The following is a 27,300-nucleotide window of genomic DNA, read 5'->3' as shown; positions in this document are numbered from 1 at the left end:
GTGGCCTTTATTACTGTTAGGCAATTCATTTTCAACATGTTAAGTCCAAACTGAACTGCTACCTTACCTACATCTGAGAGTACCCGGATACAGCTCTCCACGGAGGCCTTCTGGCTTGGCATCAGCCAGTTGCAGTGGTAAACCCTGAACACGCCCTGCAGCAGTTGCACAAAGACCGGCTGACGAGTCTGCAAGAAAGAGAGTCAGAGAGAGAGGCAAGGTAAAAAGAGGGCTTTTCCTTGCAGCTTACTGAAGCAGGGATCAGAAGCAACGCTGCCCTCCACCACCAACTAATGCATCTTTTAGCAAGAGTGGGAGGGGCTGCTTGGTTATAAGCTGGATTCCAGAGGCTACCTAGCTAAGGAAGAGACAGTGTAAACCTATGCAGAATCTTGACTTCATGTATGTAGGTTTGACCACAAGAAGGAGCAGTGGGGCCAAAGTCTGAAGACAGGGATTCCTGTCCAGCTACCAACTAGCTGTGTGACTTTGGGCAAACAACTTGACCTCTCTGAGCTGTAGCTTCGTCCAATATATAAAATATATGGATCGAAGCAGACCCACCTAAAGGTCTTTCCAGATATATCCTATGAGTAGAATCTATATTTTAATCAACAAAAACGAACTGATAAATGGATCTGGGCTAAAATGCTGTTGACTTCTTCATGGCAATGTTGTCAATGACAGAAAGAAAAGACAGTTCTGATGGTTACTCTTCATAGGTATTCATTTACTATAGATGAGTACTTGAAAGTTAACAACATGGTAGGATTTATTCCTCTCTACGAAGGCATAAATTTGTACTCATTTTGAAGTAAAAGAGTTCAAACTTCCACTTAATCAATTTGATACTGACTTTCTGAATGCCTGTAAAAATTACAATTTTGGTCTCTAAGCCAAAGCTATCTGGATTAGGGTAGCTGTAAGGCAAAGATAACTGTATATGGTGAGCTGCTCCACTGGACTTTAACTTGGCATAGTCCCTCCAAAAGCCAGTGGGAGGCTAATGCAGAAAAAAAAAAAAAAAAAGGCATTGAAAATCTATCTAGAGAGGTTTCTGAGACAGTAGGAAAAAAGACATGTGTTACCAAAAAAAAAAAAAAAAAAACAGCCCCAAAACAGAATAATAAAAATCAGAACCTACCCTATAAACATTGTTCGGATAACTGTCATCTGTTAAATGTGTGCTATGCGCCAGACACTTGACATATGATCTCACTGGAGCATCAACAACAATTCTATGACACAGGAGTTCCCTCCAGGTCAGAAGTGAAACACAAAGGGCCAGCAAGGTTAAAGAAAAAATCTAAAAGAACTTAGAAGTCATAGCAGAGCAGTGAGTTGACTTCAGAGCTCTCTGATGCCAAAAATCCACACTCTTCCCCCTAAGTTCGTCTGGGAACCAGGATCTTATTGCCTTCTTCAGGGAGTACTTTCTGTCCTATACCCCACAGCTGTCCAAGCCAGTAAGCTGCTACTGACAGAGGACAGGAGCACTAGAAGCCTGGGAAGTTTGTCAAGAAACCCTGATATTTACTGAGGAGATGAGTGATAACGCCTAACTGTCACTGAGCCTGGTGGCTGCTCCTTAGCTCCTAAGCTAGCTCCAGGGGCCCAAAGTGAATAGCCATTTAAGGAGAGCACTTTCTAGAGCCAGGCCCAGTGCTAAGTGCTTTAGATAAACCTCACTTAACTCTCACCAAAACCCTATGATATAAGCAATAGTATTACTACTGGCCCTGTTGTCTAGTAAGTGCTAGAATTAGGATGGGGACCCAACAGACTAATATCAGGAAAGAAATGCCCTTTGACTAAATTAATTTGAATTGAACTGATTATCATTGAGCATCTCCTCTGTTGCCATCTAACACTTGGGTAGACAAAAGATGAATAAACTGGCCAGAGTAGTTGTCTCCTAATTATCCCAATCCATGGGTTATCTGCTGGCATCACCTCGCTCAACCTCCTGGGCAAAAGGGGACAGGACTGCCCATCATCTTCTTCCTCAAAGTCTCTCCTTTCTTAGGTCCTAAGGTCCCGCTTCTGAATCTCATCCTTCCTCCATGATAATTTTCATCTTCCTCTGGCCTCTTTTACATTCTGCCCTTATCTGAGCTCTGCACAGGTCAGCCACTTCATTTTCCTGACTAAGACTTCAACTAGCAAATGTTCATCTTTGGTCTCTATCACTCTCCTGAGTCTCATTCATCCACTGATTCATTTATTCCCTCAACAAATTAGCATCTACTAGGCACCAGACACAATGATAGCTTCAAAATATGGCAATATATGAGATAGCTGTGTACACTGTCATTCCTTGCCAGCTTACAGTCTAGCAGGGAATAGCACAAGTTGCCATTTATTAAGCTTCTATTATGTGCTAAAGGAGGCCTGGTGGCACAATAGTTAAGCTCTCTGCTGCTAACTGGAAAGGTCAGTGGTTGGAACCTACCAGCCGCTCCACAGGAGAAAGATGAGGCAGTCTGCTTCTGTAAAGAATACAGCCCTAGAAACCCTATGGAGCAACTTACTCTGTCCTATAGGGTCACTACGAATCGGAATTGACTCAACGGCAAGGGGTTTAGTTTAGGTTCTTATTATGTACTAGGGATTATGCTAGATGTTTCATAAGCATTATCTCTAATTCTCACAATAACACTGCAAGGTTGATATTATCTCTCTTTGACATATAAAAAAAGTAGCTCTGAAGTTGAGTGACCTACCCAGGTTCACAGAGCTGGTATGGGGCACAATGGGGATTTAAGCCCGATTTTGTCTACTTTAAAGCCTCTGAATTTCTTTTCTTCCTTCCTCAATGCCTTATTTCCAACTACCTCCTAGACATTCCATGGGCACCTTAAATGCAAAATGACCAAGCCCAAGTTCTCCATCCTCACCCCTCACAAATGTGGGAGGGAGGAAGTGAGGGAAGGGAGGGAAGGTTACTATCAGTCTCTAGGAAAACATTGTTGCTGTTGCTGGCTGCCTTGCTAAAAATTTCCTCATTCAAGTTTTAGAGTCAGACAGAGCTGGGTTGAAATCATAGTTACACCAGTTAATAGCTGTGACCATAGCTGGGTACGGTAATTAATCTCTCTGAGCTTCAGTTTCCTCAGCTGCAAATGGGGGTAATACATCGACTTCATAGGTTGCTTTAGGCTTATATGATCTGCTTGGCATAGTTACTGGAATATAGCAGTACCTAATAAATAGTAGCAGTAAGTATTATATTGACCATGAATCATTCTACCCTTGGAGAACTTATATTAATTTAGATTATCTACCTGAAATTCAACCGCCCTAGGCCACCTATCAGCCTCAGGACAGTTCCTACCTCTTTCCATGACAAGGATGGTTAGTATTTCTCTTCTGGCCACTGGAGACCAAGACCAGCTTCCATTCTGCAGCCTGTACATATGTGTCTGCAGTAAGACTGCCATAGTAATGAACCCAAAGAAAAATTATTTAAAAAAAAAAAGTAATTTTTCTGAGTTAAAAAAAGAAAACATCCTCCAGATCCATGGATTCGAGGCTTTGAAACTGTAAGTATACTGAGAATGGTCAGGTAGGGCTGCTCCACTAAACAAACTCCCAGAGGCACCATGATACAGACTTCCACATGAATGGCACCTCTGGAGTTACGCAATGTACCAGCCCTGCTGTTGAGGTTAAACAGCTTCTTACTCCGGCCATACACTGCTTCTGATGAACTCTCAGTTAAAAAGATTTGCAGGTGTTTAAAAAAAAAAAAAAAAAAAGTGTAAACGATATGCTAGCACCTACTTGAAAACTTCACTTTAGGATGGGGGGTGGGGTGCACTAGACTGAAGCAAAAATAATAAAAATGAAAGAACATTTTAAGGAGAAAATTAAAAACTATTAGAAATATATAGGACAGGAAAACGTCCTCGAGTACACTTCTTTATCCAAGGGATCCTGTAAAAGCTATTCTCCACAAGGAGAAAGGTGTCTTGATTAATGATTTGCAGGAGGCTCACCTCCCAAATTAGCTTCAACTCCAACGACTGAAGATCACTGTGAATACCCTGGATCTACATTTTTTTTTTTTCCTTTTTTTTACTGTGCTTTAAGTGAAAGTTTACAGTTCAAGTTACTTTCTCATACAAAAACTTATACATACATTGTTGCGTGACCCTAGCTGCTCTCCCTATACTGTGACAACACACTCTACCCGATTTCCTGTGTCCATTCAACCAGCTCCTATCCCTCTCTGCCTTCTCATCTTGCCTCCACACAGGAGCTGCCCATTTAGTCTCATGTATCTACTTGAACGAAGAAGCACACTCTTCACGACTATCATTTTATGTCTTATAGTCCAGTCTAATCTTTGTCTGAAAACTTGGCTTTGGGAATGGTTTTAGTTTTGGACAAACAGAGAGTCTGGGGGCCATGTCTTCCAGGGCCCCTCCAGTCTCAATCAGACCATTAAGTCTGATCTTTTTACTATGGATCTACATTTTTATTTCTTACCTGCAAAGTCGTACTCTGATCTGAGAAGGGAGAACTGAAGAAGGTAGTAACGATACTCATGACAATTTCGGTCACATACTTCTCTAAAATGGAGTCCGCGTGCTTTCTGTCACTTGTGTTGTTACATGCCTGGAAGATAATTGGATGCTTTAAAGATTACACCAAGACTTGCAAATCAGGTGTAAACTTAAGAAATCCATGATTCTTCCCACTGATTACCCTTACAAATGAAAGGCAAAGTCCTGCAGGTCAATATTTCTCTCCTTAAGAGATAATAAACCATGGAAAAAGAAAAACACATCTGCTCAGATATCACAGCCATAGAATCACAAAACACTGAAATTGGTATGGGACCTACAAGGCCATCCTATCTAACTTCCCATCCTTGTGTAACAAGTCTAAAACCCCAAGGGAGGCATGGTAACTACATGTGTTTTAATTTTCCCCTAAAAGTAAACTGCCCTTCTGGTTAAGCCATTCATCTGCTTTAGCCCATGGGTTCCTAATCAATGTAATCAAGCAAGTTAATAATATCACTGAGGTCCTTTGTGCCTGACATTCTACAACCCTACAACACTCTTCCATTCAATAAAAAATTTTATTGATATGCAACATTGTTCAAAATAATCAGCTGTGATTCATAACAGCTACTGTACCAGTTTTGGGTTGAGGAGATATCTTAGATTTCACCTGAACTCTACTTGATTTTGCTGCTTAGAATAAGACTAGCCAGAAGAACAGGTTTAGAGAATACCTTTTTTTAAATCAAGTTTTATTAACAGACTACCATGTGCTGAGCTTAATACCGGGCAGTTTGAGGACATATTTACAGAAGGAAATTAGTAACTGACTTTACAGTATTTCTGAACAACTTTATGTGAGGGTTGTCAAAGTAAGGCCCAATGGGCCAGCCCAGTGGCTAATTTTATAAATAAAGTTTTATTAGAATATAGCCACGCACACTGGTTTACATATTGTTATGTTGCTTTCAGGCTACAAGGGCAGAGTTGAGTAGTTGAGAGGGAGACCAGATGATCCACAAAGCCAAACACGTGTTTGCTGCCTGGCCTTTTACAGAAAATCGTTGCTGACATCTAATATAAAGAAACAAAGTTGGTCTCCCACTCTAAGGCAAAGGCCCTAGATTTATGGGATTAAAAGGCTGGGAGGAGCTTGACATAAAAATATGTCTATGACAACAACATCTGAGTATTATTAAATACAGAACTCAGAAAGACAATAAGGTCTTGTAGGCTCCTGGTCTCACGCTGGTAATTATAAAGTCAGGCAGAAAATACCACATTCTATGATTCTAAAAAAAAAAAACAACTCACTGCTATTGAGTTAATTTCGATTCATAGTGACCCTACAGGACACAGTAGAACTGCCCTATAGGGTTTTCAATGGTGCCTGGTGGATTTGAACTGCCGACCTTTTGGTTAGCGGCTGAGCTCTTAACCACTATGCCACCAGAGTTACCAAAGTGGACCTTTTTTTTTTTTTTTAACTTTTACTGAGCTTCAAGTGAATGTTTACAAATCAAGTCAGACTGTCACATAAAAGTTTATATACACCTTACTCCATACTTCCACTTGCTCTCCCCCTAATGAGTCAGCCCTTCCAGTCTCTCCTTCCGTGACAATTTTGCCAGCTTCCAACTCTCTCTATCCTCCCATCCCCCCTCCAGACAGGAGACGCCAACACAGTCTCAAGGGCAGAGTGGACCTTTTTAACATCATAATGTTTCTGAAATAGGGATGTCTCTCACAATTATTCTCTGAAGAACCTTGTCACCTGCTCCCACCCAACTCCACCACCATAAAAAAAAAAAAAAAAAAATTTTTTTTAAGTCATATTAAATCTATGGCGTGCCTTGCGAGGTAGTAGCCTCGTGCCTTTGGAGTGAATATTAAGCTCAAGCAAAAAATCAAATTAAATATATTGGAGCCCAGCCCAACTGCTACGCCAGGAAAGTAATAGGTGGGGAGTGAAGCGCTTTGTAAAATCCTCAGCATGAGACTATAGGAGATAAATGCTCAAGGGCAGGAAGGTGTCCTTCAAAGACAGGACGTATTATACAGGAAAATAAAGCCTTATCAATTTGATTTAAATATGCCCCAGGTTATCATTCACAAATCAGTCCATAAGGGGTGAAGTAAAAACCAGAAACGACCTCTCTTCCCTGAAGCTTCGTAACTAGAATCTATTCTCAGCTAAGAGAAAAGGTAGAAAAAAAAAAAAGCACTGAGAAATGTGAAAGAAATTAAGAGTTCAAATTACACAGCTATTTTCATCCCACCCGCGCATGGATGCCCAGTCACGCGCATATGCTAACGCTGTCTCCTTAGTTCCAGGGCCTTACCCTGCAGATGTCTACAAGGAAATTCTCAAACAGCTTCCACATGTGATTGCTGGTGTAAATCTCCTTCATTTCCACTTCAGTGTCCACATAGCAGTGGTTCAGGAAGTTAATGTATGCGATTTTAACCTGGAAGACAGAAACAGGCTTTTCTGAAAAACCAAGCTGGTATATATAGGTGGTATTGCTTAGCTGTCTTATGTTAATAGTGAGAAGGACTTTTTATTGCTTAGCTGTCTTATGTTAATAGTGAGAAGGACAGACCAGATAACTATTCCATTTTCCCCTGCTATCTCAATTTCTATGTTTTTTTGATGTTCAAAATCAGCAATTATGAAATTCAAAAGTATAAACCTTTGGAATAGAATATTTTCATGATTCCAAGATAGAGAATGAAACATACACACAAAAAAACAGGAACCACAGAGCAGAAGATGGACAAAGTTGACTATGTTAAAATGAAAAAAAATTTCTGTTCATAAAAACACATCATTTAAAGAGTTAAATGGCATTAACTGGCAGAAGATATTTGTAATGCACTTAACCTACAAAGAGCTCTTACAGATTAGTACAAATAAGATGGACACCTCAAAAGAAAAAGGCAAATAATTTGATTCAATATTTTTTTTAAAAGAGGAATATCAAATGTTCAATAAACACATGGAAAAGGGGCTCAATCTCATTTACTAATCAAGGACGTAGAAATTAAAACCACCATGAGATACCACAATGGTCGCTGGGTGGCACAAACAGTTAAGCATGCTAATACTAGCCGAAAGGTTGGCAGTTCAAATACACGCACAGGTACCTTAGAAGAAAGGCCCGGCTATCTGTTTCCGAAAGGTCAAGGCCATGAAAAGCCTACGAATACAAATTATATATATATTTTTCCTTCCTCCCTCCCTTTTTTTTTTTTTTTCCTTCACACAAACGGTCGCACTCTAAGTATACTACTCTGCACTGGAACACTATATTTTCTTTCCATATCAGTCCATAAAGAGATTCCACATTCCTCTTTTGTAGCTGCCTAAAATTCTATCATACAGATGTACCCTAATTGCCTTCTGTGAATGCTGAATCAATTTATAATAATATAACCAGATCATAACAATAATTCATGATTATTAAATTCAAGCCTTCTGGTTAGCAGCTGAGTGCTTAACCACTGCACCACCAGGGCCCCTTTTGTGCTTTATCGTTTTGATATTTGAACCATGTAAATGTATGAACTTTTCAAAAAACTTCATCTAAAAACATATTATATAAACTGTATTGTAACTGGGAGCTCCTAAAAATCAAACACCTATGCTCATCCAAAGACTTCGCCAAAAGAGTAAAAATACTACCTACAGACTGGGAAAAAGGTTTTTGCTATGACATTTCTGATCAGCACCTGATCTGTAAAATCTACATGATACTGCAAAAACTCAACTACAAAAAGACAATTAACCCAATTAAAAAATGGGCAAAAGATAAGAATAGACACTTCACTAAAGAAGACATTCAGGTACCTAACAGATATATGAGGAAATGTTCACGATCATTAGCCATTAGAGAAACGCAGATCAAAACTACAATGAGATTTCATCTTACCAGGTGCTCAGGGGGAAGGGAGGATCGGGAGTTATTGCTGAAGAGGCAGTGAGTTCCTGTTTGGAGTGTCGTAAAACTTTTGAAGATAGATAGTGGTGATGAAAGCATGACATGATGAGTGTACTTAATGTCACTGAGCTCTACTTTTAAAAATCATTAAAATGGCAAACTTCTTGTTATATATATTTCACCACAATAAATTTTTTTAAAAAAAGAGACCAACAAAAGAAAATTTAACAGGCACTTATTGTGGATTGTGGGATTGTAGATGATTTTTTTTTTAATTAATTATCTGTAGTTTCTAAATTTTCATGTATTATCTTTGAAGAATTTTAAAGAATAAACTTACAGAATAATTCTTCCATTTATATGAACCCACTCAGCCTCATTTCTCAGAAGTTCTTTCTGAAAAGCTGGAACAGTTTTCAACTCTTCTTACGGAGAGAAAAGACCAACTTCCCCCACATCCCATTCTCACAAAACTGATGTTCAAGAAAATTTTGTTTCAGCGAACTGAAATCTCGCTACAAAATGAGCTGCAGTTCTCACAACTCTGTTGAGGTCTCATCCTGGCCAGCCACCCTGAAGTTTCCCACCAAGCCCAGGCCCACATACCCGTGGAGAGAGACAAGAAGGGCATACCCCAATTGGGGCCCTCACCTCAGGGATGCAGTCCTCGTGGGTCACCACACGGACAATGTCATCCAGCGGCAACAGGGAGTTGCACTTGATCTCCGTGTACACGTTCTTGCCCTCTGTGCACACGGCCAGGAGCTCCACCAAGTGGATGTGGTACATGAGAGGGCTGTTCTCATCCATGCGGTCCCGCTCTGACCTCATCATCTGGATCAAAGTCTGGAAAGAGGCTCTGTCATTGTAGAATACAAGGACATCCTCTCCTGAGTTGACCAGCTGAAAAAAAGAACAGCTCTTGTTTACGTTACAACCTTGCAGTGGGGGAGAGGGGAGCAGCATAAAAAAGGTAGCAAAAACTATTCAAAGAGAAAGGTGTTGTGTTAGCACTGACCGTCCAAATCTAGCCTCACTTACATTCCTAAACTCATCTAGATTTCATTCATTTATATTACTGAACAACTAGAAATTATTCAGCATCAACTTTAAACCCCAGATATAGAAATACCATAGTGGCCCTAAAAATTATTAGGGGAAGAGAAAGTCTATATATATACAAGCATTCATGTATCAAGTGGAAATATAGATCACAAACTCACACTTGAAAATTATTTCCAAACCTATATAAACAAAAACCAAACCAATTGCTGTCAAGTCGATTCTGGCTTATGGTGACCCCATGTATTACGGAGTAGAACTGTGCTCCATAGGGTTTTCCATGGCTGTAATCTTTACGGAAGCATACTGCCAGCCCTTTCTTCTGTGGCACCACCGGGTGGGTTTGAATCGCTAACCTTTAGGCTAGTAGTCAAGTGCTTAACAGTTTGCACCATTTAAAAATGTTACCACCTTTTGTTTTATGCTTTATGAAGCACCTCGCTTACAATTCTTTCACATACTATCTCATATTTTTGATCATAAATTATCTATTTCTAATAAAAGTCAAGGCATTCCTATATGGAACTTGGCCCCCAGGACTGTGGTTTCTCATGAGTCGATTTAGGAATAAATCAATTTCAGCATTACAGGAAATCCAAAAGATTCAAAAAGGGCTGGCACAGGAGTCAAGATGAATATAGCTGGTACTATTTACTTAATAACAACTAATTTTCATGAGCTCTTAATTATGTGCCAAATACTATGATACATGCTTTAGATGGATTACCTAACCTCACTGTGTCTCAGTTTCCTCTTCTGTAAAAATGGGGACAAATGCAATACCTAACTTACAGAGCTGCCAGGAAGAGCATGGAACGGCCTACAGTATGGTGGCTTTCAGTAAATGTTAGCTATTATTATTATCATTATCTCATTAAATTCGCATGTCAACTCTCTCTGTAATATGCTGTACCTTTGTTTTACAGACATGCACACTGACAGTGAGAGAGGTCAAGTAACACTGCCAAGCCCCCTGGTCCAAAAAATGATCCAGTGACATTTGTATCCCAGGTCAAGTCAACTATCTTAATTATACTACGCTCTCTTGCACTGTGAGTTCCTGGGTGGTGCTAACAGTTAACATGCTTGACTGCTAACCAAAAGGCTGGAGATTCAAGTCTACCCAGAGACACTTTGGAAGAAAGGCCTGGTGATCTACTTCCAAAAAATCAACCACTGAAAAACCTATGGAGCATAGTTCTACTCTGACACACGGGGTCACCATGAATCGGAGTTGACTCGACAGGAACTTTGTTTTTTCATCTTCCACTGGAATTACATATGTAGGCAAGATTATAAAACCAACTGTTAGGTGGATTTACTCAAGACTTCATTTTGTAAAAACTGGAATCAAATTGAGGATATACAGAAGTCAAAATCATGCATGTGGCACAGTGGGCCTTCCTGGTTGGAGACAACATCAATGAGGTGTGACTTCCCCTAAAGAACCAATTTTCACGTGATTCCACTGACCAGTTTCTCCTTGTGGATGATCAAGCAACAATTTTTCTACCTCATTAGTTAGGTGAATAATTAAGGAAAAAATCATATAATCCACGAAAAGGGAGGCTATTCTGACTCACTGGTTTCTATCCACATTTTTATCTCCATTCACTCCATTTTGGTTCACTATTCTTGTTTTCTTTTCCCTCTCAGAAGAGTCCAAACCAAATTTCCTTAAAATAAATAGATGTATGGGTATTGAAAAATCAGACATTTGTTTATATCTAAGTTCACCAACATGAGATCACTCACTCATACTCTCACGCACACGCACACACACACACACACACACACACACACACACTACACAATTACTTTCTGTCCCTTCATGTGGTTTTTAGAGAGGGTCCCAGTTCATACAGTTAAGATAAATTAATTTTAAAATTTCTATGGGTCATCAAATGAAGATATTTAGAAATGTACAGCTGTCACCTCAGCCATGACCATGTCTTGGCACTTTTTAATGAATTTCCCTTCTGCCTTGACAATAGTCTGCAAGAACTTGATGTACTGGACGTTTCGACCGTGGGTCTCAATGCAGTGAACGAAGTGCTGGACGACTCTCTCGTTGATCTCACTGCAAAGCTGGAAATTGTTCATGAAAATGTGCTGCATCGTTACCGCCTCCAGGATCTGGCACAAAAGTGAGGACAAGAGCACAGGGAAGTGGTCAAGCGGAGGCCACAGCAGACAACAAAGTGAGAAAAACAAGAGGCCACTACAAGACAGAGAAGCATTTGAGCTCATTCATACTTCTGTACTATCTTCTTTTTTAGCAAACTTTTTCAATGACATAGAATAAACACACAGAAAAGTAAATGAATCAGGAGCATGCAGCTAAATGGATTATGAAAGGAACTTCAGCACCCCGGCCAAGAAATACAACACCCAAAACCAAACCAGACCCACTGCCGTCGAGTGGATTCCGACTCATAGCAACCCCATAGGACAGAGTAGAACTGCCCAATAGAGTTTTCAAGGAGCGCCTGGCAGATTCGAACTGCTGACCTCTTGGTTAGCAGCCATAGCACTTAACCACTACGCCACCAGGGTTTCCAAGAAATACAACAGGCCTTCTTTATGACCACTCTCCCCTCAGTTTAACTGCTGTTTTGACATCTATGACCATACATGAGTTTTGCCTGTACTTGAACCTCATGCATTTGTTTCTATCTGGCTTCTTTTGTTCAGCATTACATTTGTGAGATTCATCCATGCTGTGCCATGATGTTGGCTCATTGCTAGATATGTAAACGTACATATTCCATTGCATGAATACACCACAAGGGATTTATCTGTTCTACTGTTACTGGGCATCTGGTGGTAATATCCAGTTTTAATAAGTAGTGACACTATTTGTGTTACAAATATTTCAAATAACTGTGCTCTGAACACTCATGTACATGTCTTCTGGTAAAGTTAATGCACATATTTCTGCAAAATTGCTGGGTCACAGGGTATGAATATGTTTGGCTTTAGGTGACTTTGCCAAAAAGCTTTTGAAAGATGTTAATAATTTATGTTCTACATTACAGCTGTTTCATATCCTTGTCAATACTTGGAACTGTCCATCTTTTTAATTTTAGTCATATGTTATTGTGGTTTTAATTTGCATTTGACAGATGACTAATGTCATATTTATTGGCTGTTCTAGACTGAATTATATCCCCCCAAAATGTTTCAGCTTGGCTAGGCTCCCAGTACTGTGACTGTCTTCCGTTTTATGATCTGATGTGACTATCCTACGTGTCGTAAATCCTAACCTCTATAATGTTAATGAGGCAGGATTAGAAGCAGTTATGTTAATAAGGCAGGACTCAATTTACAGGATTTGACTTATCTTGAGGCAATCTCTTGATATAAATGACAGAGATATAAATGACAGAAGCAAGCTGAGAGGAGAGGGACCTCATAACTTCAAGAAAGAAGCTCCAGGAGTGGAGCGTGTTCTTTGGACTTGGGGTCCCATTGCTGAAAAGCTCCTCGACTAGGAGAAGATGGATGACAAGGACCTTCCCCTCAGAACTGACAGAGAGAGAGAAAGCCTTCCCTGGGAACTGGTGCCCTGAATTCGGATTTCTAGCCAACTAGACTGTGAGAGAATAAATTTGTTTGTTAAAGTCATCCACTTGTAATATTTCTGTTACAGCAGCACTAGATGACTAAGGTATTGGCCATTTGGATATCCTCTAAAATGAAGCGTTGGTTCAAGTTTTTGCCAATTTTAGAAAATGGGTTGTCTGTCTTTTTCCTTATTGACTTCTTTGAGTTTGTTATACATTCTGGATGTGAGTTCTTTGTTGCATACATGCATTAAAATGACTTCTCCCACTCTCTGGCTTGCTTTTGGATGCTCTTAATGACATTATCTGACGAACTGAAGTTCTTAACTTTGAAGAAGTCTAAATACCGCTATTTTCCTTTATGAATTTTTACATACTCCCTAAGAAAACTTTGCTTACCTCAAAGTCATGAAGATATTTTTATATAAGCTTCTAAAAGATTTATTTTTTTACTTTCTACCCAGAGTTATTGAGTTTGATGCCTGGTGTGAGGTAGGAGACTTTAACATTTTTATCTTTTACTTTTCCTTTCTCTTTTCATGACAAAAGGGGCATGTTACCATATATCAAAGAGCAAAATTGACAGCAGACACTTTGCTTTGATTTGGGGTATTTCCTACCCACGAAACCAAATATTCACTTTAAAGAAATTCTGACCGAAATTAATCTGCCAGCAGTTTTTCTTTCACCCAAAGTTGCAAAGCCTTTCTTCCTATTTGAAGCAGGTTTACTAAATTTGAATTTGAAAAATTTGTGACCTGATATCCATTGATCTCAGTAAAAGGGGGAGGGCAGGTTTCAATCAATTGTGTTAAGATTAGCCAATGGTTGACCTTCGGTATTTCTCCCTCCTCTTCTCTTTATAAGCTTCAACGTACCTAGCTTCTTCGAGTCATTTTTTTTTCTGGAATCAAAATGGTCTCCCTATATGCATACAGAATAACCGCTCAGAATAAAACTTATGTTCAAATTTTGTTGAGTTTTGATTATTTCTAACACCTACCACCCAGCAGCCCTTTTTCTGGAAACCTCCAGTCCTACTAATAAGTGAGTGTTCGTGCGTGAACGCACATGTACAAGGAAGTCCTTGGCAGTATTGCCTACAAAGCCAAAAGCTACAGATGGTCGAACTGTCCGTTAATGCAACGGTAAAAACAAAACGAGACACCAAGTTGTACCCATTCAATGTAATGCCATGAAGTCATCAAAAGTGAGAATAGAATCTATACCTGACTTGCAAAGACCTATGTTGAGAAAAAAAAAACAAGCAAAATATTGTGTAGAGGGTACTACTGTTTTTCTTTAAAAAATGCATATTTATTTAATATATTTTAAAATATATATCACATAAAATAAAATATAATGTAGATATGTTTTATATGGATATAGTATATATTTGTATAAACAGCCAACCGTATGCAAGGATATAGTCTTTAATGAGCAGGCCCTGGGAGGATGTAGCTGGAGAGTGAGCCTTGGCGCTTCTGTATCATTTACATTACATACAATAAGGAGTTTTTTAAGGAAAAAATGTAAATATATCTTACCTTATCCCTACCACCTTTTACTTCCCCTCCCCTTGCCTCCTCTCCCACAAAAAATGGGGAGTATTTTTGTCTTCCTGAGAGTGGACCAAAATGTTCCCCTCTGGAATGAATGTTGCATTATAACAAGTCCCAGAAGCCACAACTAAAGGCAGAACAAGTTGTTTCTCTTTGTTCTTCCCACCCTCTTCTCCCCAGAGATTTTCAGACAGGCCTGAAGTCTTACCCCTGGGTTGAGAAACAGGTTTATGTGTTTGTGTAGCAGGGCTTGATTCTGCTGGTTGCCCGCGCAGAAATTCTGCAGGAATTCATGAGCCAGCCTCATTATCTCCTGCATCTTGGTGTCTTCAGCCTGTGTGACAGAAGGATGAGAAATGAGTTGAAAACAGGGTTATATGGTAGAGAAAGCACCCGTCTCCAGGCCAGGAGGCTAGGTTCTATCACCTGGGATCTAGGAGGTGTTTACTGAGGGCCTGCCAGGTGTATACTACTGAGGAGCTGCACTGCTGACCCGGAAAAGAATCAAATAACTTGTTCATGCCTCACTGATAAAAATGAATTCTCTCTTTGGCAGAAACAAAAAGATTTTATTCAGGAAAAAGGCAACATAGAAGCTCAGTGTCCCCTAAGCACTGAGCTTCTGTTAAGGGTGGTAGGAAAATGTGGAAAGAGATAATGGTAATGGCTGGACAAACGATAAACGTAACTCATGTCACTAAATTATACATGTGAACAATGTTGAAAAGGTAAACGATCTGTTACATATTTAGCACAATTAAAAAAAGGCAATACAGATACTACGAAAAAAGAGTGAGAGCCAATAGTACCACCCATCTCATATGAATGTCTTGAGGATTAAATGAGCTGATTGCTGTGTGCTGTCAAGTTGATTCCTACTCGTAGCAACCCCATGTGAGGCAACAGAACTGCCCCGTAGGGTTCCCTAGGCTGTAATCTTTATGAGAGCAGACTGACAAGTCTTCCTCCCATGGAGAAGCTGGTGGATTCATACCCCCAACCTTTCAGTTAGCAGATGAGCACCTAATCACTGTGCCACCAGGGCTCCTTAATGAGCTAATTAGTATAAAGGATTTAGCAAAGTGCCTGGCACCTTGCAAATATTCAAACTGTTCAAGAGGTAGAAGGTCTTCTTCAGGTGATTCTTCACTAACAAATTGGCCTCTCTGGTGATCACTTCTGAACTTGAGACCTGAGTTGAAGGCCTTGGACTCGAAGCCTCTCCAAGCCTTAGTCTCCTCGTCTATCAAATGGGAACATCACCACTGTCTCACTGGGTTTGTGAGCAGTAAATGAGTACTTTGGTATGTGCCTTGTCAGGTTACACAACAGATGTAAAGCACGGTTTATTCTGCATCCCTAAATCCCACCTCTACCAACAATGAATATGAATGTGAAAAACGTGATACAAAAGACAATATCTACGAACATAAAAGAATACTTAGAACAAAGTATCACCTGATAGATCCAAGTACTTAACTAGATGTTAGCATACTAGTAAGGATCTCACAAGTAGGCAAGTAAACACCAAGTTCTTCCCATACACATTTAATAACTTGTCCCAGGGTAGTGCAAAGAGTTAATGCACTCAGCTGCTAACTGAAAGGCTGGTGGTTCAAGTCCACCCAGAGGCACCTCAAAAGATGGTCTTGGCAATCTTCTTCCAAAAAATCAGCCACTGAAAAGCCCATGGTACACGGTTCTACTCTGACACGTGTGGGTCTGCCACAAGTAGGGCATCAACTCAAGAGCAACTGGTTGGTGGTAGTGTTTAAATTGCTTGAATAATATTGCAGATGACACTGTCTAGCACCAGCCCAGGTGCGAACATAGGTCTGTCAATTAAAACTCTGGATACAGAACAAGCTGCCTCTACTGAGGGGAGTGAGGGAAAAATAAATGCACTCTTCTTACTTTACATAATCTTAAAATAGTTGTTTATGGGTGATTTTCACTTTATTTTTATAATGTACTGTTCCATATAAAATATTCGAAGAGACAAAGGAAGACACGTGCTTAGAGGACACTGAGTTTCCATTAAGGGTGATGGAAAAATCTGGGAACAGTTAATGGTGATGGGTGAAAAACACGATGAACGTGATTAATGTCAGTGAGCTGTACATGTGTTCTGTTACCTATATACTCATCACAATAAAAAAAAAAGGCAGACTGCAATACAATTTGTCCACAAAAACACCTGACATTGCTGACTTAAGACGTTTTGGCCCTAATAAATAACTCCATTTCTTTTGACATAATAATAATAGCAACAACAATAAACTGAAATCGCTTTGCAGGTACAGTAGCCTCCTCAGCTTCATTTCTTCACCAACAGTATCCACACGCGGAGGGTCTGAGGAGCCTGAGATGGGCCCCGCACTTTGAGCAGCAGCGGTGGGCGGCCCTCACCTTCTCATATGGGATCTGCAGCAGCTCCAACACCACGGCGTGGGCACCCATGTTCCGGAGCAGCCGCTGCTGCTGCTTCCTGCTCTTCCTGACCGAGGCACTCTCCTGGACGCAGAGTTTGCTAAGTCGAATCAAAATCTGGTAGAGAGAAAGAATTCAGCCTCAGAAAACTAGTGAAAAAGATTTCAGGGGGTGGTAGAGGGCAGGGAGGCCAAGAGGACTGCTATACATACACATAAAAACTTAAAATGAGGAGCTTTCTCCCAGTATACAGTGTCCTGGATGACTGCAACCAGCTGCATCTACATAAGACCGAGAATATGCAGTGGATGTGGCTTCGACAGTAAGTGGGATAGCTCAGACAGACAGCTTAGATAGCACCGGCGTGGCATCACTGCCAAGGACTTGGGAAGTTTGTTCCGGGGTTAAAGAAAAAAAAAGCACACAAAGCTACCAACCTCCCAACTTTGAACTGCCTGATGCAAGGATTTCTAAAGAATTACAGTTCTCACTGATGGATACTATGTGCCCAACACTGAGATAAATCCTTTATAACTGTATCATTTAATCCTTCCTTCAATTTGGAGACCTTCAGAAGTATGCAGTATTGGTTGCAGTTTATAGGTGAGGAAACTGAGGACACAGAAATGGTAAGTGGCGGAGCTGGGTCTCAAAACCCAGATCTGGTACTAAAAGCCATGCTCTTAACCTCTGAGCTCTACTTTCTCCTGTTAAACTCAACGGTACGAAGGATGGAAAGCAGAGAAGGAGGAAACGAGGGAGTGAAAGAGAGACACAAACAGTGCGGAAGGAAGGGAAGGAGGGAGGGAGAGAAAAACATTTGTACTTACAATCTGACTATCATTAACTACAGCTCCTTAAACCAAACCAAACCCATTGCTGTCGAGACAATTCCGACTCATAGTGACCCTACAGGACAGAGTAGAACTGCCCCATAGAGTTTCCAAGGAGTACCTGGCAGATCTGAGCTGCCGTCCCCTTGATTAGCAGCTACAGCACTTAGCCACTATACCACCAGGGTTTCCACAGCTCCTTAGAGAATTATTAAAGAAGGAAAAAAGACAGTGGGGGTGGGCTTACCTCTTTCACCACCCTGTAGTTGTAGCTGCTTGTACTTTCATGCTTTTGAGACTTGTTATTCCCCTCCTAGGAACCAAAATGAATGTAACTGTGTTTTGTGTAACTCTTGGGGTACCATCCATTTGTAAGGGTTAGCTCCACCCTTTACAAAAAAGCCATGAGTTCTATACTGTTTTTCCAACAGTTGTGCTGGATTTATGCCCAAACCATCTACTTACTCACCCTCAACTCTCTTCTGACTGACAGTATTTCACAGATATGGGAGCAGATGATGAGTCAGGCCAGGGCTCGAGAACAGGCTTCCCCCAAGGGAGTTTCTGCTGTCAAGTCAATTCCAACTCATAGTGACCCTACAGGACAGGGTAGAACTGCCCCATAGGGTTTCCAAGGCTATAATCTTTACAGTAGCAGACTGCCACATCTTTCTCCCATGCAGCCACTGGTAGGTTCAAACCGCTGTCCTTTCAGTTAGCAGTCATGCGCTTAACCACTGCACCACCAGGACTCCTCTCTAAGGAAAACCTGGTGCTAATTCACTCAACACTACATCTATCACACATGATCCAAGGTGGCAGGGGAGACAGAGCTAAACTTCGGTTTTACAGCTCATCTCCTAGGAGACCAGCTGTTACCCCGGCTATTTAAAAAGATCTCTTAGGAATAAAGCCCATCCTATAACCTGCATTTATATCTGCAGTGACTTGTTTTGAGGTGCCCTCTAGCTACGTTGCAGGGTAACATATGCATCACTCACCTCTGTTTTCTTATGCTCATTTTCACCAGATGCACCATCCATCACCTCATCAGGGCCCTGCCCTTTGTACACCCAGAGCTCTGACTTTTCCACGATGGACCTCAGCTGATCCAAGTCTTGTTTGATCTGTTTGTAGTTGTCCACATCTTGGCTGGTAACAAGCAGTTGAACCTTAACAAACGCGCAATCCGTTAGTTGCATATGGCAGCTTCTCTGACAGACAACACACACAGGAGCAACTCAAGCTACCTGCTTGAAGGCCTGGAGCACCTCCTGCCTCTGGCTGAAGTGCCGGAAGAGCAGCTGCAGGGCCCCTGACACCAAGGGTGGGTAGTCGTGCATCGTCAAATGCAGCAAGACTCGGAGGAAGGTCCTGCCGCCATGATCGTCCAAGTCCAAGGGAGTGTTCTCCTCACTATAAGAATGTGGAGGGAGGAAGGCCAAATGAACCACACAAGCCCTTCTCTCAGGGACCTTGGACCCAGGCACACCTAAGCCATTTAGATTTTTAACACTATCTTCTACCTCATGGGACTTGACTTTTAACTAGCTTCTTTAACAAGACAATCTTGCTTTATCTCCAGCTATATCATGAAGTGCAAGGACAGTTAAGATGTCACAATTGTCAAATTTTAAACCAAAGCCCCTAACCTCCCAGAGTGACAGGACTAGCTTTACAACTTGGGTCAAGAACTCCCAATTAGCTGGGCCTCTGTGGTCTGACAAACAGTTGTGTTTCTCTTGAGTTATTAGTTTATTTATTTATTTTTATCAACCAGTTTGCCATCAAGGTGACTTAGACTCATGGTGACCCTATGTGTATCAAAGTAGAACTGTGCTCCACAGGGTTTTTAATGGCTGATTTTTTGAAGTAGATCACCAGGCCATTCTTCCGAGGCACCTCGGGTAGATTCAAACTGCCAGCCTCTCGGTTATAGTTGAGTATGTTAACCGTCTGCACCTCCCAGAGACTTCTATTTTTCTTTAAGATGCTGTAATCCAATGTTTATCAAACACTACGTGGTGAAGGACCAGTTTTCTTTATTTTCAACCTGTAGCCAACTGATACTCTTGGTCTGTATCTTTTTCAATGACATAAGCCCACTCACTGATCATCCATTTGATGTCAGGGCAATGTCAAATTGTCATGGAAGTATCTGTATGCTTACTCTCATGTTCTGTACTTACCTGTCACAATTTGGTAATACACAGCTCAGTCTCATGGACCCCGCTTTGAGAAGCACTGCCATAAACCATTAAAACTCAAGTGTTCTTTAAAATGGGATTAATGAGCATACTATCAGGACTAGCTCAGTGGCAGCATTTTCACATTCCATGAAGGTAGCTCAGGTTTGATTCCTGGCCAGTGCACCTCATGCGTAGCCACCACCCATCTGGAGGTTTACGTGTTGCTATGATGCTGAACAGGTTTCAGCAGCAGCTGATGACAATAGCAACTCAATAGCTGTGGTAATTTGTCTTATTTATACAATTAAAAAGTTACTAAGCACATCCTGGATCAAATGGCAAATCGCCCCATCACTGAGTACTACCCCCCAATTACTGTGTCACTGTCTGCACTGTGTCCACAGTGAAATGAATACCATATGGGAAGACCTTAGTGGTTGAAAATTTAACAAGAAAAGCACAGAGTGCATTTATTATGTAAATACTGTATTCATGCTTCTAAAGGGGAGCACAGTATGCTGTGCGAAGGACGCTTCCCTGCTGTTGAGTGTGAGGAAAATGGCGGCAGAGCTGTGTCATCACATATCACCTGGAAGCATCCTCACACTGAACTCAAAACTTACCCCATGTAAGTTTCAGAAAAGCGTCTTCCATCATAGTGAATAACAGTGCTGATTCCAACATCACAGGTTTTATATTTAGTGTTGAGACAGACTGTTAACACTAGTGGCCCTGAACGAACTGTGCCCTTGGCTTAGTCACACCCTTCTGTAGGCCCTCCCACATTGACACTGGGTTTGGCCGTGTGATTTTATCCGATCAACAGGACATTAGCAAACACAATGCAAGCAAAGAATTGATTAGTTCTTGCATATTGTTGGCTTATCCTATTGAAATGCTTGCTGTTGGAGCTAGCCATCATATTGTAAAGAGTCCCAAGTTACCTACACGGACAGAAAGAAAGGTCCCAACATTACAGGCATTCCTGCCAAAGTGCCAAAAATGTTAGCAAAGTTAACTTGGTTGGGCCAACCCTAGTCACCCTCTCACTGCAGTCACAGGGAAGACCCCATCAAGACCAGCAGAAGAACCAGCCAGCTTAGCCCAGTCAACCCACAGAACTGTGAGAGATAACAACACGGTTGTAGTTTCAATCTATTACATTTTTGAAGTAGTTTGTTATGCAGCAATAGATAACCAAAACAAGTATGTAATTTTTAAAAGTTATGTTTCTAGGGTGTTTATACGAAGTCTGGAGCTCTGGTAGCACAATGGTGAAGAGCTAGGACTGCTAACTAAAAGTCAGCCGTTTGAATCCATCAGCCACTCCTTGGAAATCCTGTGGGGCAGTACTCTGTCCTATAGGGTTGCTATGAATTTGAATCAACCTGATGGCAACATACCAGGTCTTATGCTTGTCGGTATTTAAGTCTCATAACAAAAATATTTTAAGTCAACACTGAACAATCTGATCTTTTTAAAAGGGGTTCATACATTACTCTAATGTCAAGAACAAGGAAAGAACAGATTGTGTTTCAACAAAGAGCTTCTAAAGAGTTCAGGGATAAAATTTTAGCCTATTATCAGCAAAAGTACCTGATCTTACTAACTTAATTCTGTTTTGAGCCTCATCCCCATATTCTTTCCTTTGCCTCTATTTCCTCATCGTTTTTTTAACTCTTGGAATGCAGTTAACTTGGGAAACCTCATTAAACCCTTTCTGTCTTAGGAAAGCGCACACACACGTACACAAAATCAGGCCAACCAGACTTGAGCATTCAAGAGTTCAAAGAAGCACTAAAACAAAAACTTAGCCCAAAAACTAAACCATTACTAGTACACAGAAGGAAAAGCTTTGAGAACTATGTAAAAACAGCCTCCTAAAACCTAGAATCACCTAAAGAACAGCAACTGAAAATATACTTTCCTTCCTCCAAAGATGCCTTCTGCTTGCTCTTCAATGTGTTCAAAGTCGAGAGCACCTATAAAGTTAAAGACCACAACTTCAGATACAGGAAGGTCTGAAAATATGGTGTTGGTGAACTTACCCCAAAATAGCACTGCTCCTGCCATGGGTTAACCCCAGACCTTCTAAAATTATATATTGCAAAGCTATGAAGCCAGGTCAACCAGATCACACTAGTCAATGGCTCTGGTTTGCAGTGTCCCACACTCCTGTCATTTTTCTACTCACTGCATGGTCTCTGGCTAAACTAGAGTGATGGGCTCATTCCAAGGGAGGTTAGCGCCTGATGGGTGCGATTATTTCTACCACCATCCTGTCCCTTACCCTTCACCACTATTTCCTAAGCAGTGAGAAACTTCTATCACAAGTAAAAGTTGTTAGTGGACCAAAAGGTTTCTTCTCAAGTTTTTTTTTTTTTCTTTTTTTTTGTACTTCTTAAATAGCCACAACACTAGAAACCTCAGTTGTTCTATGACTTAGGCACTCCAAGATGGAAAGAAACAAGATTTATCCAAGAAGGAATCTGGGCTCTTTCCATTATTCTCCTATCCCAAAAGGATAACTCCCAACATCTTGTTTTAAACTTCAATGATCCTCACACCTATGCACACATTATCCCCTATTTCTAGAAGCACATTTCTAAAAGACACTGTTTGGATTCCTAGTTTTCATTAGACCCAGATCCTCTCCTAGGGCTGAAATCCCTTTCTGGAATCACTAACCTGGTACATTACTTGGGCCCTCTTGGCTGCTGCTTCCGGAGGATGTTTCCGAGGTCTGGGAATTGCTTTCATCAAACTCCCGCTTAAATATACACAGGAGGCAGGAGATCCTATAATCCAACCTCACGTTCAAAATAAACTAAAGATTCAAGTGGAAATGGAAACAGATTGGTTACATTAACATACCATCTTTAGCACTTTGCCAAGCCACCACACTCTGGCTGGGCCTGGTATCAGCAACATCAATTACCTGAAGCACAAAGTGAGCCAAATGTTTGGCTTAGATTTCAACAATTACTTTAACAACACCAGACTTCCATGGGGCCTATCAAGCCTGCCCATAGCATCTTAAGTAAAATTCAGCATCTAGGCAATTAATTTAACAATTGGAACACTAAATTACTCACCACAACCCTCCCTCCCCATCTCCTATAAAAAACTACTTTATTTCAGCAACTATTGAACGCCAATCCTGGGCCTGCCACTGAGAGGGGTAAAGTTGACTGCTTTCAATTCGGGAGAATTGAGAGAGAAAATTTTGTTTTTATGACTGAGAATGAGCTTGCTTCATATTTTCTACTTCTGATTGTTTCCTCTGATCTAGCTACTAACCCTTGGGCTCCCTCTTCTTTCACTTCCTATATTCCAGCATAGTTACCCCATAACTATTAATAGGGCCAAAAAGAAAGGTCAACAACCAGTTGGCATTGGTTGAGGTTCTCACAGACATTCTCCCTTTCCCATTCTCCTTGTCTCCATCTCATCCTCTTGGCAACCTTATCCAATCTCAGGGTCATCACCTCTCCCAGAGAGAGACATGCTATAGTAATTACATGAAGTTTTCATATGACTGGAGGGACAAAGCCATGTTGGGGAGGGGTAAGAGATAACAGTAGAGGTATTAGGAGGGCCCAGTTCATAAATGGCAATGAGGGCTGGCTGAGCTAAGAATTTTACCATTTTCTTCCCCCAAAACTTTGGTGATACATCTAAACAGGGGGACTAGATCTGAAGCACCCCCCTGTGAAGTACCCCCTCCCCACCTCTGACTGATGGTTACCTGGAGTATTTCAATGATCTTCAGCTTGGTGTCCATGACCATGATGTCCTCCTTCTCTGGCTCTGCCTGCTTCACATTGCCTTCAGGGGCAGCTGCCATGGGAGTCATGGGCAAGAAGCCTCCTCCCCGGAGCACCACCTGGGTCATCAGCTCTCCAACCCCATGGATGGACCTCATTACGTTACTGCCTAGGAAGGGCCAGAGACAGACCATGGTCACAACACCACCCAGAGAGTGCCCTCAGGCACCTGGAAAGGGGCACGGGCACTTTTAGACAAATTATTTAACATGTCCCTGTTCAGATACACACTGAAGGCCCTAGGAACCTGGAAAGGTTAATACTCATAAACATTTTGGGCTCCTGGGAGGAGTGAAAAAACGTGGGCTTTGAACTCCCCAATGGAGTATTGTTGCATATTAACTCACCTGCCAAATTTTATTGATCACCTACTATATGCTTGTTTCTGTGCCTAGAACTAGAGAGCACAAGAGCTAACAATGTACAAATCCTGGGGCTGCAACCAACAGCCGCATCATTCTGGGTACATGATATTACCTCTGAGGCTCAGCTTCCTCTTTTATAAAATAAGAATTAAGGAGCTCAACAACATGATTAATGGTATTAATGACTTAGCAGAGCACCTAGAAAATAAAGGGAGGTAAGGAAACGTACACTCAACCCTCACTATTCACAGATTTCATATTTGTGAATTCACCTACTCACTAAAATTGATTTGCAGGCCCTAGATCAATACTCATGGTACCTTCATGGTCACTTGCAGACGTGCAGAATGGTGAAAAATTTGAGTCGCCTGATGTGGATGTTCCCAGCTGAGGCTGAACATGGCCACATTCTGCCTTCAGCTTTCACACTATAAACAAGTGTACTTTTTGTGATGAATTTAGTGCCACATGTTTTTGCATCTGTGTGAGTTTTATTGGTGATTTTGCCGTTTAAAATGGCCCCGAAGTGTAGCGCTGAAGTGTTCCTAAGCACAAGAAGGCTGCGATGTGCCTTATGGAGAAGATGTGCGTGTTAGACAAGCTTTGTCCAGGCGTGAGTTACAGTGCTGTTGGCCATTAGTTCAATGTTAATGAATCAACAATATTTATTAAATAAGGTGTTTTTAATGAGAAACACACATAAAACAAGGTTACGTACTGATCGGGTCATGAAAATGTTGCAACCAGAGGCTCATAGGAACCTAACCCTAGGTTTCCCTAGGAGCAATGGTTCAGTGTCTGCTAATTCAGTGTTTGTGGTGACTTTACAGAACATAACAGCTGTGAATAATGAGAAATGATTGTACTTTTTCTGTTCTAGTTGCAGAAGACCAGTTAAACAATGACCAATACACGAACACCTAATGTGTTCTGATTCCTGACCCTAAAACAGAGGGGAAAAAAAAAAAAAGCATATAATGTCAGATTTTCCTACTTAAAAGGAATTCACAGAGCAGAAATGGGATATCCAGATAAAAGCCTGGGTTTTATATTATCATAAACTCGATGGCAACGAGTTTTGGTTTTTTAATATCAAGGGCCTCAGGACACATCAAGAACAATGAAAGACATGTATTTTTAATAGATAAACAGTCAAGTAGTTAGGTAACTTTCAAATGGTTCAGCAAAATATGTGAACACACACATGCTCAAATATAAATACAATATACAAACTTTAATAGATAAAAGAAATACAGAAAAATGTTTGTAATGGTTGAATCTAAGCTGTACCCCGTACCTGTTGCCGTCGAGTCGATTCTGACTCATAGCAACCCTAAAAGACAGAGTAGAACTGCCCATAGGGTTTCCAAAGAGCGCCTGGTGGATTTGAACTGCCGGCCTTTTGGTTAGCAGCCATAGAACTTAACCGCTACGCCACCAGGGTTTCCATCTAAGCTCTAAGTATATGGATATCCACTGTACTATTCTTTCAGCTCTTCTTTATATTTGAAAATGTTCATTATGAAAAGCTGGGAAAAGAACAAGGAAAGGACATGACATCACATGGGAAAGTATGGCAAGAGTAGAAGAAACAGAAGAGGCTGGGAGGGCAACTCTCGTATGGATGGGTGTGTCAGTTCATCACTCTTCAACTTTTCCACATCATTCTTACCTTTACTCTCTTCTCCTTTAGCCATCTTGCTAATGGGGAAGATGGTCGTCACATGCACACAGTCTAATATGGCCAGGAGGATCTTGGTTAATCGTAGAAGGTCAGAGAAGTTGTAGAAACCAAAGTAGATCAGATTCCTAGCTAAATTCACAACCTATTACGTTATTAAAAAAAAAAAAAAAAAAGATGGTATTAAACAAACTGTATCCTTTACTTCCATTTGATGTTGGCTAGTTTGTAAATGACTCATTCTGACCTTCCTATAGTAAGCAAGGAAACTCTGGTGGTATAGTGGTTAAGAGCTACAGCTGCTAACAAGAAGGTCAGCAGTTCGAATCCACCAGGCATTCCTTGGAAACTACAGGGCAATTCTACTCTGTCCTATAGGGTCACTATGAGTCGGAATCAACGCGACAGCAACGAGTTTGGCTTGGGTTTGTCATAGCTTTTTTTTTTAGAGAAGTCATAATTTGCTTGTAATTTCTTGAAAAAAATTGATTTTGTTTCATCAGAAGGAAAAATAAGCAATGAAAGCCTGTAAAACTCCTGATCTGACCTGATGACTAGTTAATAAAAAATAGACCTAATCATTTGGTCTATGTAGCTTCCCAAAATAATACTTGGCAAGCCAAATTATGCCCAACAAGATCACAAAAACCTCCGAATAACTATGTAATATTAGCAGAGGAAGAGAAGAACTCAAATCCTTGGAAATATAGCTCCAAAACACAAAACTAGCCCCAAAGAGAAAACATTTTATCTCAAAGGGAATATGGATTTGTGTTCCTCAAACGATTAATCAATGGAACCGATCCCAAGCACATCTGCTTCTTTCCTGTCATTTTTAATATAAAGTCCAGAGATACACAGAGTTCTATCATTTTACATGAGTCAATTCACCATACATATTTCTTTAAAAAAGTATACCTACTATTAGGCCAAGTGGCTAATACAAGTTCTACCTTTTATTCTGGAACAAAGCTGAGCTAGATTCCTTGTTACTACAAAACTAGACCATCACGATAAAAACCACTGCATATTAAAATATTTTCTATGTGCCCCATAATAAAATGGCCACTGAAAATCGGAAAAAGCACACAGACCACAGCATCATGAGTTACCTCAAACGTGAGCTTATTTTTCTCCTTATCAGAGAAAGGAAACCTCTGGCAAACCACATCTCTTAAATATTCCTCCACAAACTCCATAGTCTGTGCAAATCTCTCCTTGATTTCATCTTTGGAAGTTCCACTACTATCATAACTAAAAGGAAAGGAGAAAGAAGAGGAGATAAAATTTCAAATTCTTCCCAGTGAGGCCCTCCCTCAAAATTCAACACTCT

The 27,300-nt window shown here is 40.8% G+C and overlaps 1 protein-coding gene across 1 annotated transcript in view; it reads right to left on the bottom strand.

The window, feature by feature from the left end:
- ITPR1 (inositol 1,4,5-trisphosphate receptor type 1) overlaps window positions 1-27,300 on the bottom strand; it is a 382,998-nt gene that overhangs the window by 160,642 nt on the left and 195,056 nt on the right. Inside the window, exons 22-36 of the mRNA XM_049862511.1 lie at window positions 27,080-27,221; window positions 25,959-26,112; window positions 23,843-24,030; window positions 22,783-22,921; window positions 22,018-22,076; window positions 19,156-19,317; window positions 18,907-19,077; window positions 18,153-18,218; window positions 17,052-17,189; window positions 14,851-14,976; window positions 11,450-11,650; window positions 9,104-9,355; window positions 6,854-6,979; window positions 4,492-4,620; window positions 68-188 (exon numbers count right to left, since the gene is read on the bottom strand). Of these exons, the coding sequence (XP_049718468.1) occupies window positions 68-188; window positions 4,492-4,620; window positions 6,854-6,979; window positions 9,104-9,355; window positions 11,450-11,650; window positions 14,851-14,976; window positions 17,052-17,189; window positions 18,153-18,218; window positions 18,907-19,077; window positions 19,156-19,317; window positions 22,018-22,076; window positions 22,783-22,921; window positions 23,843-24,030; window positions 25,959-26,112; window positions 27,080-27,221 (2,174 nt within the window). The remainder of the gene's footprint in view (window positions 1-67; window positions 189-4,491; window positions 4,621-6,853; window positions 6,980-9,103; window positions 9,356-11,449; window positions 11,651-14,850; window positions 14,977-17,051; window positions 17,190-18,152; window positions 18,219-18,906; window positions 19,078-19,155; window positions 19,318-22,017; window positions 22,077-22,782; window positions 22,922-23,842; window positions 24,031-25,958; window positions 26,113-27,079; window positions 27,222-27,300) is intronic.

The sequence above is a fragment of the Elephas maximus genome, chromosome 20 (genome assembly GCF_024166365.1).
Source record: "Elephas maximus indicus isolate mEleMax1 chromosome 20, mEleMax1 primary haplotype, whole genome shotgun sequence".
Lineage (NCBI taxonomy): Eukaryota > Metazoa > Chordata > Mammalia > Proboscidea > Elephantidae > Elephas > Elephas maximus.
This window is presented reverse-complemented; position numbering and strand designations above follow the sequence as displayed.